This window comes from Gymnoscopelus braueri (genome assembly GCF_963280865.1).
Source record: "Gymnoscopelus braueri genome assembly, chromosome: 7".
NCBI lineage: Eukaryota > Metazoa > Chordata > Actinopteri > Myctophiformes > Myctophidae > Gymnoscopelus > Gymnoscopelus braueri.
In genome coordinates this window covers 49,112,576-49,126,674 of record NC_137608.1, presented here as the reverse complement: position 1 = coordinate 49,126,674, position 14,099 = coordinate 49,112,576, and the positions used below count along the sequence as shown (strand labels likewise).

Sequence of the window (14,099 nt, the reverse complement as noted above, 5' to 3'; positions counted from 1 at the left end):
CCATAGGCGAGGAGCATATTTCCCCGTTTCTGTAGCATGAGGCAGTTTGATGTACAAGTACACCCCCCTGGACATGACGCTAGTACTGTATGTCGTAAAGACAACAACGCCCAAATCCAACCCTTTTGATGCTGAGTGCCATGCAGGGAGGAACCATTTTTATAGTCTTTGGTATGACTTGGCCCGGGGATTGAACTCCGACCTCCCAGTCTCCTGGGGCGGACACTAGACCACTGAGCTGGTTAATTTCAGTATGCTATGAAAATCAAGCCTGTCGCTATGGGCTACTACACCTGTCACTGTAGCTGGTCATTTGAATATGACATTTTTTTGTAATTTTTTTTCTGCTAAAATAGTGTTGTGAGATACAGTTTAGAAAAAAGGAAAAAATAAATTGTGTTCCAGTCGTGGGTTCTGGTTGGCGTCGCATTGTTTTTGTTACCCCACATAATGCAAATCAATTAGTTTATTCTCGCCAAGCCTGCTACGAGTTATGATAAAAGATGGACATACCAAACGATTATTATACCAAAATAGCCAGAGCCCCAAAATTGAGCAATGATTATCGAAAGAGTGGGCAACACCATACCTATATTAAATTGTTTATAGGGTCAATATAAGTAAATAAATATATGATAACCTTTCCACAGGAGCAGCTTTTTCGTATTCATCACACATTTTGTTATTTTCCCCATACGTACATGACAGGTGAAAAAAAAAAAAAGTTATCATAATGAAACTTCCCCAGTTGATTACTTACATGAAGACAATGATTTATCGTATTACAAGTTTTCTGAAATTGTATATTTAAATATGCAAATTAGGCATTTAGTCCATGAGCCAGAGCCCCAAAATTGAGCCAGATATTGAATATTCCCTCGTTAAAAACCTTTGACTCCAACATCTTAACAAAATGAAATAAGAATGTTGACTCTGGCTTTGTCCAATGTTCCAATGTTGATTCTGGAAAGTTATGCAAATTCGGCATTATATATATTTGTCACTGCACGTACTCCTACAGGCTGGGGGGCGGAACCTGTCAGCAGGGAGTGTATGGCGGGCGGAGTAGGACGAAGGCTCTACGTCCTCCTCCCGGCGGGGGCTCCTCACTGGCAGGTGAGCCAGTAGGATACAACAGCACAACACACACAGGTGTGTGTGGGGAGGAATCAATTGGCATAACGACAAAATTGGGGAGAAAAAGGGGTTAAAATAAAATAAAGGGAGACCTGACACCACTTCTTTCAGGCACAACAGATCCAGACATTCAGGTTATTCACTTCACATGTACAGTACGTATCCCTATTGATATCACCTTACTGCACTGTGCAATAGTTTGGAGGGCTGAGAATAATACACAGTATGAGCTGTATGAAGGATTCATTGTGAAGTCTATGTCACCCGTCTTGTCACGGTGACACCCGTTCAATACCAGCCCCCTCCTCAAAATGACACTGTGTTCTCTCAGCCGAGTTCAACTTTGAATTGTGTGAAATTCAACCGAGAGCCTGGAAAACATGCACCATGGAGGAGTGGATGAGAGAGAGACAGAGAGAGACAGAGAGAGACAAGAGAGAGAGAGAGAAAAGGAGGGGGGTGGGGGGTGAAGCCAAATTTATACTCCCATCGCACGATGGGTGTCTAGGGCAGTCAGGATTACAACATTTAAGTTGACGATTAATTATCACTCAAATAATTGCGATGAACGATTTGATCGTGTGTTTGACATTGAACCTTATGGAACATATGAAGCCTTTTAGGCTGCGTAATAAAAAAAAATGCACAGGGCAGATATAACAAATAACTGAAATATGCAAAGAAATTGACATATTTTTAATCATTTTATTATACATGTAAAAATAGCAGAAATAGCTGATCTACAAGCTTACAACGCGTCACGAAGTGCCGCGTTGTAAGCTTGTAGATCAGCTATTTCTGCTATTTTTATATTTGAAAATGTGTGAAAATGTTTCAACGTGGAAACGATTATGACGATTATGCAAAAAATAACTGCGATTATCTCACATAATTGCGATAAGACGACCATGTAATAATTGTGACAGGCCTGTGGGTGTCATATAGTCGAAAAGATCAGTTCCTGCCAGCCAGCGACACAAGTCGTGCGACGGACGGAGTATAAAGTTTGGCGTATATATATGAGAGTGAACAGATCTTTGCAAAGCGCAGTAGCTACCTCTTCCTGGCGAGTGCCGGCGTGCCCCACGGAGAGGGCAGGGAGGTCTCATGAGTGAGGCAGGGGGGGACCTGCTCTGCACGACTGCACACGCACACACACACACACACACACACACACACACACACACACACACACACAGTGTACATGTGACATGCACACACACATGTAACACACACACGCAGACGTGCAGAAGGCCAACCCCCACGGAAACACAGCCAGACAGTACCAAAGGTTAGAGGAAGAAAGACAAGAAGAGACAAACAGACACAGACAGACAAACAGACAGACAGACAGACAGACAGACAGACAGACAGACAGACAGACAGACAGGAGGAAAAGAAGCAGTTAGTTTAAAGCTGACAGGAGCAGAAGGCACAGCTAGAGAGAAAAACATGCATGACATGCCTCGTTTATAATGTTAGCTATTTTCAAAACATTTAGAAATCTTTTGAAAATGTTTGAACCTTTTTTTTAGAAAGCATTTGAAAAAATGTTGCCTATAATGATATGACCACAATAGGGATGACAGGGTGAACGGGGTTCAGCCCAGCTGCAATACAAGGCGTTTTGCATCGGTGCACCGATGCAATATACCAGGCTAATACGTGTACCCTGCACACAAAACAACGTTTCCATAAGTATTTTATCCCATTTCCAGGCTTATAGCAATCACACGGTGCAATAATGAAGCTCTTACTATGCTATCAATGCACCAAGACTGACTCGAGCCAAGGTGTCACGTGACAAAAAGAACAGATCTACAAGCCAAAAATGTATCACGGTCAGCAACGTGTTATCAACTTGTAGATCCATTATTTTTGTCACGTGACGAAATTAGGCTGCACGAGCTGCGTGAGTGCAGCCTAATTTCGTACTACATTTCACTACATTTGACCTATTTTAACTATGCATATCCAAACATTTTCCAAAACATTTGATTAATTCCAAACCTTTTTCCAGGCCTCGTTTCAAAATATTTCCAGGAATTTCATGACCGTTAAGTATTTTAAAAGGTATAGTGAGTTGCACTGTGCAGCCTGTCACCATGGCTGGAGGATGGAGATGCGTTTCCGAAGCAACATCGTTCCCATAACCTGGAGAGATGCTCTGGCTGGTAGATTTCACATCTGGGGAAATCTAAATTTAATGTCCCAATATGAAGGAAGTCTTTACACTGATTCTGCAATGCTGCGATGTAACTTTTTTTTTAAATCTCTCAAATTGCTTCCATCCAGTTTTAGCCCCTACATTGAATTTATGTCACCACAGACGTATTGGCAGGCAGAGATCTCTGATATCTGGCTACGCAAGACTATATCACTGCTGCTGCTCGGTTGTCAACTGGACTAAGTCTCCAATTCAGTTAGATTTATTCCAGAAATTCCATTCTGTCCATTCTGATTAGCTTCTTTTTTTTTAAAACATCATTTAGTATTCATGTTATCAGCTATTATGTTCCTTTGTGCATTTCATTGTATTGTTGCACTGCTTTTGGTTTACATTTGACCGCTAGGTTACATTAACCAACCAGCCGCTTCGGCAGATAACCATCCATCACTGATAGGCTAAAAAGTCATGGTCTGGTGAATTTTGGAATCTATAAACCCTGTGGCCGCACCAGTGTATACACATAGTTGGTTTCCAGCTCTGCCTGGCTACAGTGATGGGGACAAACGTATTAGTTCCCTGCAAAAGAATAAAGTTGCACTGATTTTGGAGTCGGCTCCTAAAAAAGGCACTGTACCTATCAAAGGAGTCCGTGGCCATCTTGTACAGGTAGATGAAGAGCTTGCTGCAGTGTTTGAGGGTGGGACAGACGCTGTCTCCGGCGCAGCCCCCGCCCGGCGCCGCCTCGTCCTCTAGGAGCCTCTGGAAAGGCTGGGCGTTGGACGGGAACACGGAGGTGGGCCCCAGCTTTTTGGTGTCCGAGAAGCATCCCAGTAGCCTGGTAGGACACAGAGAGGCAAGCCAGCGGGTCAACACTGTGTCACAAGTACGGTTGGGATCCGGAACACCGGAGGAACCGGATCAAACATTGAGGAACCAAGCCCATTCAATCCGGGAACACATCTTGTGTCATTCGTTTTAGATTTGAGCTATAAAACATTATTTTATACTTTGGCTATTCAAAAACAGCAGATCTACAAGCTCATAGCGCGGCACCGAGTGCTGCGCTATGATCTTGTAGATCAGATATTTTTGAAAAATCTTGAACATTGTGCAATTTTTTTTTTTTAAACAACATTTTTAACTCAAATCTTTGCGTCTGGGGGTCCCTGGAATAACATATTTTACAAATGTTCCCTTAAGAAAAAATATATAGCACACATTTTCATGATTTTTCAAAAATAGCAGATGTACAAGCTCATAGTAATAGTATGCCACGCTATGAGCTTGTACAGTATATCTGCTATTTTTGAATAGCCAAAGTATAGAATAATGGTTAAAGGGTCTACACCATGAAAATCACTTTTTTCTTGTTTTTTTGTATTTTTTGGGGTCCCCAGTGTCTCTTGTACCCAAAAAAATGATTTTTTTTTAATTCAGTCATTCCTTCTCATTTCATGGATTTCCAGAATGGGCGTGTCTGAACAGGCGATCTCAGAATGGAAATGTTTATGATGTCATAAACATTAATGATGGCAAACCCAATGTTAAATGAAAAGTGCCCGAATCGCTCCGAAACTTTTTCTACCCCCCCTAAGTGGGGGTCTACGAACAAATACTTCGGGCTCGGATTTTGGCTCCGCCCCCCGGAAGTGGGTGAAACAGGCACCTCAAACACTTGGTGGAATTGTTCAAAAATGTTCAAAGTGTTTTTTTTCCGATTTTATATTTTTCTTAGATGCTTCTTTTTATGCAGAATCTTTCCTTTTTTTTTTTTTTTTTTAATATTTTTTTTAAATATTTTTTTTTATTAACAGACAGAATTGCTCAGTAGCCCCCCCCTGCACAAGAGGACGTTTTGGTATTGCAGCTGAAAGTGCTGTATAAGCCAGAGACAATTGACTTGGGATGAGTATATCTGAGTGATGATTTAGGCTCAAACCTTTTGAAAAAGGTTTGAGGGACATACACCATATGATATTAAATATCAAATATTTTTTTTTAATTCATGGTGTAGCTCCTTTAAGGTGGTTAAAATGGCAGCGGTAAGTGATGGAAAGCGTCTGTGGCCAAAAATCGACTGTTGAATGGGCGGTGGGTATAACACCGTCGCGTCGCAAGTTGTAGGGAAGCGTCGAAAGCCGGATAGCGGCAGGCTTGCTGATGAAAAAGACATCAAGCCATATGCTATTATTAGCATCCATAGTAGCCGTCTGTCGGTGTCGGCTCTCGGGTGCATTCAAGCAACTTTTTCACACATTCCAACCGACTGATCTCCCGACTTCATAGTAATCTGTAGCAGTCTGTTTGATGGAGAGAGCTACCTTTAGATTTAGTTAGCGGTCTAGCAGCTGAATTCTGTACCAATCGGGAGCTCAGAGCATAGCAGGGAATTTCTTACAACAGTCTAAAGATGATGAAATAAAAGCATGAAAGACCTTTTGATGTTGATGGAGACACGGACAGCAGCCTTGACCATGCAATGCTTTCTATAACTCCTTTCCCACTGTTCTAAAAACCAGCTCAAACTCAACACTCAAAATCTAGCCTTTGTCTGTAGTTGTAAAGGTTACACAGTCAGCATTCATTCCCAGGATAAATGACTCTGCAGCAGGGACAGGTATATTTACTGGCTACAGCGCCAATTAGCAGTGATGGAAACACGACACCCCGGGGAGAGACAAGTCACTTTTGTCCCATTTTCAAGCACGATGCTGGAGGCCGAACGTCTCCCATTTGGAGGGGAAGAGAAAGCAAGGAGAACCAAGGGATCTACACAGCGAGAGTATTTCACTCACATTTTGCCCCTAAAAATAGATGTGTGTGAACCGGGAAGACGATTTACAAGCACGGTGAAGATGCCCTCCAGCCCTGTGCGTTTTTCACAATGGCAAGCTATCCCCAAACAGTTCTTGTCATCAGTTTGGATAGCTGTAATTGCCTATTGCTTCTGACAACTCACGTTGACACACAGAGAGAGAGAGAGAGAGAGAGAGAGAGAGAGAGAGAGAGAGAGAGAGAGAGCTTCTGTACATGCAGGTACTTGCCACCAGTGGTGGAAAAAGTACTCAGATATTTTACTTAAGTAAAAGTAGCAATACCATATAAAACTACTCTGTTACAAGTAAAAGGCCTGTGTTCAAAATGTTACTTGAGTAAAAGTACAAAAGTATTGGCATCAAAATGTACTTAAAGTACCAAAAGTAAAAGTACAAAATATTTGAAAATAGCCGATCTACAAGCTCACAACGCGTCGCGGTGCGACGCGTTGTGAGCTTGTAGATCTGCTATTTTCAAATAGCCTAGGTATAAAATAGGGCTAAAGTGGTTAATGTATGTTTTGTAATATCATAATTTATATCTGAAAAGTAACTAGTAACTAAAGTTTTCAAATAATTGTAGTGGAGTAAAAGTACAATATTTGCCTCTGAGATGTAGTGGAGTAGAAGTAGAAGTATTGGAAATTGGAAATACTCAAGTAAAGTACAAATACCTCAAAATTGTACTTAAGTACAGTACTTGAGTAAATGTACTTAGTTACTTTCCACCACTGCTTGCCACTATTGAATGTGACATGAAAATAAATAAATAATAATAATAAAGTCATACTTGTCTGCTGGCAGTGAGAAAGGACAATCAGCAATTTTTTGGGGGGTTTTCCCATGTTTAAAAAACATGCATATTATGCACTAGTTTTGGTGGGAAACTTGTAATCAAAATGACCATAAAGAAGCACTTCACCCAAGCTTGTTTTCATTATGCTCATTAACACACTCACCGCCAAAGGGGAGAATTCTCCCCTTTTAATTATTTTATTCTGTTTTTGAATTCCTAAAATGTTTCTCTAATTTTTGAGTATAAATTTATAACCCTAACCCTAACGAATTAGGAGATATATATAAAAAAAAAAAAATCCATTCACTTCAATGTTAAAAAATAAACAGACAAACAATTCACATTGTTTCTATAAAAAAAAATATTAAAAACCCTGGCAGTGGGTGATTTTATTATGAATAAACTTTGGCGGTGAAGATGGCACCATTTCTGTTTACTCGCCTAAGTAAGTCAGGTGTCTCAGAGGTGGGCTGTGGACATTTCAGAAACCTGCCGACCAATGACATCATCAGTGGAGATTCCAAACTAATGGAAACCACAGCCTTTCTCTTCCTGGAAAGTTAGCACGCTGACATAGAAGCCATTGTTCTTGCATCAATACAACATAAAAGAGTTTGAAATCGTTGTTTGACATTACCACCACCGAAGGCGTCACTGGAGGAAAGCGATGATGTCATTGGAGTAAGGGTACTGAACTGTCCACTAGAGCAGTGGTTCTCAAACATTTTCATGTCAAGGATCCCCAAAATGATATGTATTTGGCTGCGGACCCCCCACCTCAAAAATATTTTATGCCAGGGATTTTTTTTTTTTGTATAAAATATGGTTTAAGTGGTTAAAATGATTGTGACGCTATATTAACTCATTCACTGCCAGAACTTTTTTATTTTTGCGTTTGACAAACTGCCAGACATTTTTCATAGAAAAAAAAAGTACTCAGGAGCCAAGATACAAAATGTTTAAGTTTTAAGTTAACAAGGAAGTGGATTGGAGTCTAGATCTTCAACAAATCATATCTCCTTGGTCTTTAGGTTAAAAATTAAATAAATAAATAAGAAAAAAATTAAAAGTCGTTTTAGTCGTTCTTGGCAGTGGGGGCTTAAAGGACAAAAGTCGTTTTAGTCGTTCTAGGCAGGGAATGAGTTAACTTTGCTAGGGACCCCCTGGAACCCCCCCAAGGACCCCTGCAATGAGAACCATTGCACCAGTATTATGGGGATCTCTATCCGTCATTCCTTGTCCCTTTTATAGCCATATATGGAGATCCCTGATGTCATTAGTATATACCCATATATGGGCATGTGAAAGGGTTATGTCTGAGTCACTGTGACCGGCCGCATTAGCCAATTTTAAATAATATAGGATCTCTCAATAATAGCCAATAACCCCTGGGGGTCCCCGGGACCCCATTTTGAGTGAGACACGAAGCGAGTAGACATGAAGATGAGGTTGAAAAATGGGTGAAGTGCTCCTTTAAAAGTGAATTTTGCAGTGAGGTAATGTGAGACCTTGGTTTCGTGGTAGCATGACAAGGCTTTATTGATCCATGGGAGAATCGTGTCATCACAGAAGCCAGTAACAGGATATACGTAGACATAGATGGAAAGCACAGTCGAGTGGAGAAAAATTTGGCATCTAAATTTACATGAACAATGTTAGGGGTGCAACAGTTAATCACAGAAATAGATTGTATTGATTATATAATAAAAACATGACCAGTTTTAATAAAACAATCGATTTTGGGGAAATAAACAAAATTCAACCTGGCATCAATACTTAGCCTGCTTAATCAGACTAATCAATTTAGTCAATTACAGAAAATTAAGTAGATTTCTGATTTGTTGAAACACAAAACGAGAAGCCATTGATCCCCAAAAATGTGCTTCTTTGTTATTTTGATTAATCGAAAAAGTATATAATCAAAACGAAATAGGTATAATTGCTGGAAATAGAATAATCACTGTCCTGTCAAATAGAGGCATAAAAGCCCCCAAAAATATATATAAAAAAATTGAATAATCGCGAAGTAATATACATGTAAAGTATTGGTTCTCAAAGTGGGGTCCTGGGACCCCCAGGGGACCTTAACCCATTAATACCTGGAACGCATCTGTGTCACTTTAGATTTCTTTGGCTATTCAAAAATAGCAGATATACAAGCTCGTAGCGCGGCACCGAGTGCCGCGCTACGAGCTTGTAGATCTGCTATTTTTGAAAAATCGTGATTTTTTTTTTTTTTATTTTTTTTGTTCAAAAAACTGTTTGGATTTAGAAAACATTTTTAGATCAGCCTCAGGTCTTAATGGGTTAATGAGGTTTCATGGGAGTCCCCAGCAAAATGAGTTAATATAGCATCACAATCATTTAAACCAATTACTTTGGCTATTCAAAAATAGCAGATATACAGTGCGTCACTTTGTGCCGCTAGCTGGTACATGTGCTATTTTATTAAAAAATTATTCAAAATGTAAAATGTTTAATACTTTTTATTTATTACATTTTTTTATATCTTCTCTTCTGGGGATCCCTGGCACAAAAACATTTTCAAATGGGGGTCGGCGGCCAAATACAAATCAATTTGGGGGTCCTTGACTTGGAAAAAGTTTGAGAAGCACTGAGGTAAAGGACAAGAAAACTAGGGGGCAAAAACAACAACGACGACGACGATGTTCTTACCTCACGGCGTCGGCCAGCTTGTCGTACTGGATCTCCGTGCGGAAGAAGTGCGAGTTGGCCGGCTCGTAGCGCATGGCGGCGGTCAGCGTGCAGAAGACCGTGTGCAGCAGCTCGAACACCTGGTTCTGGTTGGCGCGCTCCCAGCCGTGGCGCGGCGGCTGGCACAGCGAGCGCTCCATGGCCACCAGCAGCGAGGTGACGTAGACGAAGCCGCCCACCTTGCGGAAGACGGTGCGCGTGCGGTGGCTCTCCCGCAACACCGCCAGCAGGGACTGGGAGGAGGAGGAGGAGGAGGGACAGGGAGGAGGAGGAGGAGGGACAGGGGGACAATGATGAGTTTGTGGTCTTTTGAGAAAGTTTGACAATAATCAATACAGGGTCCCCACACATTTTTAGCAATGAATTTCCAAAACTTTTCCAAAACTTTTCCAGAATATTTAGCCCAATTTCCAGGCCTATAAAACAATCATTCAGCGCAATAATGTGTCTCTTACTCCTATGTACAATGCCCAAAGATAGGCAGTGTAGCAAAAATAAAGCATAGAATATAAAATAGAATATAAAATAGTGGACGACGTCGTTGCACGGTTCGTTGTCGCTCGCGGTAGGTCAGGACGGTCTCATTCAAAAACATGTATTTTAATGACATTTCATCGCCCGCTCGCTTCGCGTCACGTCGCATCACGTCGCATCGCTGGCAGTGCGGATGGGGTGTTACACAGCCCGTTCGGCGAAAAACTACTTATGTTACATATTTTGTGTAATGTTATACATGTTTATGAAAATGTTTTGTATTAAAAAAAATCAATAGCCAAAAACAATGCATAGCCAAATATTTTTCCAGGATAAATTCCAGGACCTTTGATCAATTCCAAACCTTTTCCAGTACTGGATTTTTAAAATTTTTATTTCAAAATATTTCCAGGAATTTCATGACCGTGGGGACCCTGTCAATAAGTTTGACACGCCCACAGTGGTGGATAAAGTACTCAAATGTTTTACTTAAGTAAAAGTATTGATACTGCAATTTAGAACTACTCTGTTACAAGTAAAAGTCCAGAATTCTAAATTTACTTGAGTAAAAGTATAAAAGTATTGGTATCAAAATGTACTTACCAAAAGTAAAAGCACTCATTATGCAGAATGTCCCATTTCAAGTTTTTAAATGTACAACATTCTTTTGAAAATAGCAGATCTACAAGCTCATGTGTCGCATCGCGACGCATGAGCCGATATGAGGTCCAAAGAAGTTTCTCTAAATTGTAATTGTATCTAAAAAAAAATCACTGACAAAACAGCATACTATGTCTACCACCTAGTTAATGTGCCTTATGGGGAAACAAGCCACATTAACGTTGCCATGATGCATGAAGAAAAAAAACGAAACTAAAAATAAACACAGCAACATTGCCAACGTTGCCAAGGACAGTATAACGTTTTCTTTTTTACAATGTAAACCCTATACACTTATACACCGGTGTCCCCCAGGGGTCTGTACTTGGCACCCTCGTTTTTGTTGTTTCCCACGCTACATCAAATCTCTTCATCAAAAACGGCCCATTTCTACAAACTCGCTTTTGGTTCAGCTATTTTCAGGAAACGTTCACCTATATATTACGACATGCCAAGAATAGAGATTCATGCAGTCACCACTTTTTTAACAGCCTGCTCAGGGACTACACATGGAAATGTTGCCTCTGGCTAACTCCGGCTCATTTACATACATGGTTGTGGAAAACATGACACGTTGATTAATGTGCACTGTCCCTGGTAAATAAATAAATAAAGTTAAAGTGAAAAAGGTTAATTAGGTAGTGGAAATCGCGACGACCGCCAACTAAATGGAGATGTGGTGGTGGCGAGTGCGGAACCGACCGAACGGACCGGACTTGGGATACAAAGAGAAATGTAAAGTGCAGCGATAAGCCCCTCTGCTGAGCCCTTCATTTAACCCACTAAGACCGGGAATGCATGTGTCGTTTTTTTAGATTTCTTCGGCTATTAAAAATAGCAGATATACAAGCTCATAGCACGGTGCCACGCTATGAGCTTGTAGATCTGCAATTTTCTGGAAAAATCGTGAAAATGTTTGCCGATTTTTGAATATATATATATTTTTAAAGCGAACATTTGAAACTCAAATCTTTTCTACAAAAAGTCTTCTAAATCCTTGCTATAATCAGTGGTTCTCAAAACATTTTCATGTCAAGGACCTCCAAAATGATATGTATTTGGCAGAGGACCCCCGTCTCAAAATATGTTGTTCCAGGGACCCCCCAGAAGCAAAGATTTGAGTTAAAAACGTTTGCTTTAAAAAAATATGTATATTCAAATTTTTGCACAAATTTTCACGATTTTTACAAAAAAAATAGCAGATCTACAAGCTACTATTTTTGAATAGCCAAAGTATAAAATAACGGTTTAAGTGGTTTACACAGTATGCGTTCCCGGTTTTAATGGGTTAAATACTGCCTGACTCAGCACTGTGCATTTGCTCATAGAGGCTTCCCAGCACGCTGTTCATGTCCCCTACCACTGGAGTCATACATACAACATCACCTCTGAGATACCTGTGCATGCATAGTGTAAAAAGGGATTTATGGGGGGGAAAAAAGGCCAACTTAGGACACCCTACAGCGTCACACTAAAGCATCGAAAAGCAGCAGATCCACAAGCTCGAAACACGGTGCGAAGCGACAGCGTCGATGTGCTACTTTTGCTTTTTTTTTACAGTTTGGACATTATGAGGTAATTTTTCACATTCACTCACTTCGATGTCGCCAGGGGGCGCTCTCCCATAAGCGAGACATCGCGCTCATAAATAATCGAATAACCGGGGTTACGTTTGTAACCTATAGCTTCCACCCGACAGAGACGATTTGTAAGATTAGGATGTTTTAATTTTACCATTCTAAACCTATGTTAGTGCTGTTCTACATACAGTAAAGCCAGCTTTTATGCAATATATGAGACTTTTAGGGTTTATGAATGTCTTATGCTGCAGTAGTTTGACCAATCTTTTTATTACTGTAGGGCTTGGCTTTACCAGCCTACATGGGTTAGGGTTTATATGCCAAATTTTCTACTTGCGTGCCGTGTAACTCGCCAAAAATAGCCGATCTACAAGCTCACAACATCGCGCCGCAGTCCGACGCATTGCAAGCTTGTAGATCGGACTTTTTTTTTTATTGTATTAGAGAAAGCCAATAGATAGCCATGAGAGAGACATGTGAGCCTTTCCAGCATTGGTTCTAATAGTGGGGTCCGGGGAGCAGATATACAAGATATATACAGATATACAAGCTCATAGCGCGGCACCGAGTGCCGCGCTATGAGCTTGTAGATCTGCTATTTTTGAAAAATCTTGAAAATTCGCGCAAATCTTTAAATATATATATATATATATATATATATATATTTAAAGGCAACATTTGTAACTCAAAGCTCTGCTTCTGGGGGTCCCCCCCGGCACAAAACCTTTTCAGATGGGGGTCCGCGGCCAAATATACATATTCAATTTGGGGGTCCTTGGCATGAAAAAGTTGGAGAACCACTGCTCTACAGAATCCCAAATGACTGAAATCAGCCGTGGCGACGGAGAACTTTAATCCATGCACAGTGACATAGTAGCTTCACATAATGTATTCAGTGGAGATTAGTGGGACCATGAATGCTTTACACAGACAGGGAGTCTGCAAAGCCATTTGGAGCAACTAAATCCCAGATTAGGAGACTTTTCCCTTTCCCGAGGAAAATCTAATTACGGTACAAGAAAATGTAATACTTTCTCTTCCGCACCGGATTCGATGTATCACTGCAGAATGTCTCACCTGTGGGATGGCCATAATTAAAACCCCTGAGTGGGATTTTTAGGGAGAGTAAAAAACGGAGGCTTTAAAAAAAGGGATAGTTCACCCAAAACATTACTTATTTTCTATCGATTAGAGTCACCCTATGGAGACTTGAATTCATGGATATTTTTTTAGTTTTTGTCACATTCCTAAGCCAATAATTTGGATGACCAGCGGGGCCGGTAGGCAGCAGTTCCGGTAGGGGACACAAAGGGGACTCTTTGTGTCTCCTACCGGAACCGCTGAATTCAAGTCTCCATGGGGTGAAAAAAAAAAGTCATTTGGGGGGTGAACTATCCCTTTAATCTGAATCAGAGGCATGCCGATTTGAAATTTCAATTATGCATTCTGAAAAAATGACCGCTTATGCGCTTATGCTTGAATAGCTAAAGTATAAAATATGGTTTAAGTGGTTGAAATGATTGTGACGTTCGGCTGTATTAACACATTTTGCTGGGGACCCCCTGGTATCCCCCCCCAAGGACCCCTGGGGGTCAACGGACCCCACTTTGAGAACCTATAGACCCCTTAACCCATTGAGACCTGAAGCCGAAGTCTTCAGTCTCCTAAATCTCAACAGTTTTCTGAAAAACGTATGTTTCTATATCAGTGGTGCTCAATCTTTTTCATGTCAAGGACCCCCAAAATGATAT

The 14,099-nt window shown here is 40.7% G+C and overlaps 1 protein-coding gene across 6 annotated transcripts in view; it reads right to left on the bottom strand.

Annotated features, from left to right (window-relative positions):
• The window catches only part of wdfy3 (WD repeat and FYVE domain containing 3), a 195,431-nt gene that overhangs the window by 121,857 nt on the left and 59,475 nt on the right, over window positions 1-14,099 (bottom strand). For 5 of the 6 annotated variants that reach the window (XM_080434102.1, XM_080434104.1, XM_080434103.1 and 2 more), the window contains exons 13-14: window positions 9,596-9,867; window positions 3,942-4,142 (exon numbers count right to left, since the gene is read on the bottom strand). In XM_080434102.1, the coding sequence (XP_080290228.1) occupies window positions 3,942-4,142; window positions 9,596-9,867 (473 nt within the window). Of the gene's footprint in view, window positions 1-2,194; window positions 2,279-3,941; window positions 4,143-9,595; window positions 9,868-14,099 lie in introns of all 6 variants that reach the window. The other variant, XM_080434107.1, reaches the window with a different exon arrangement.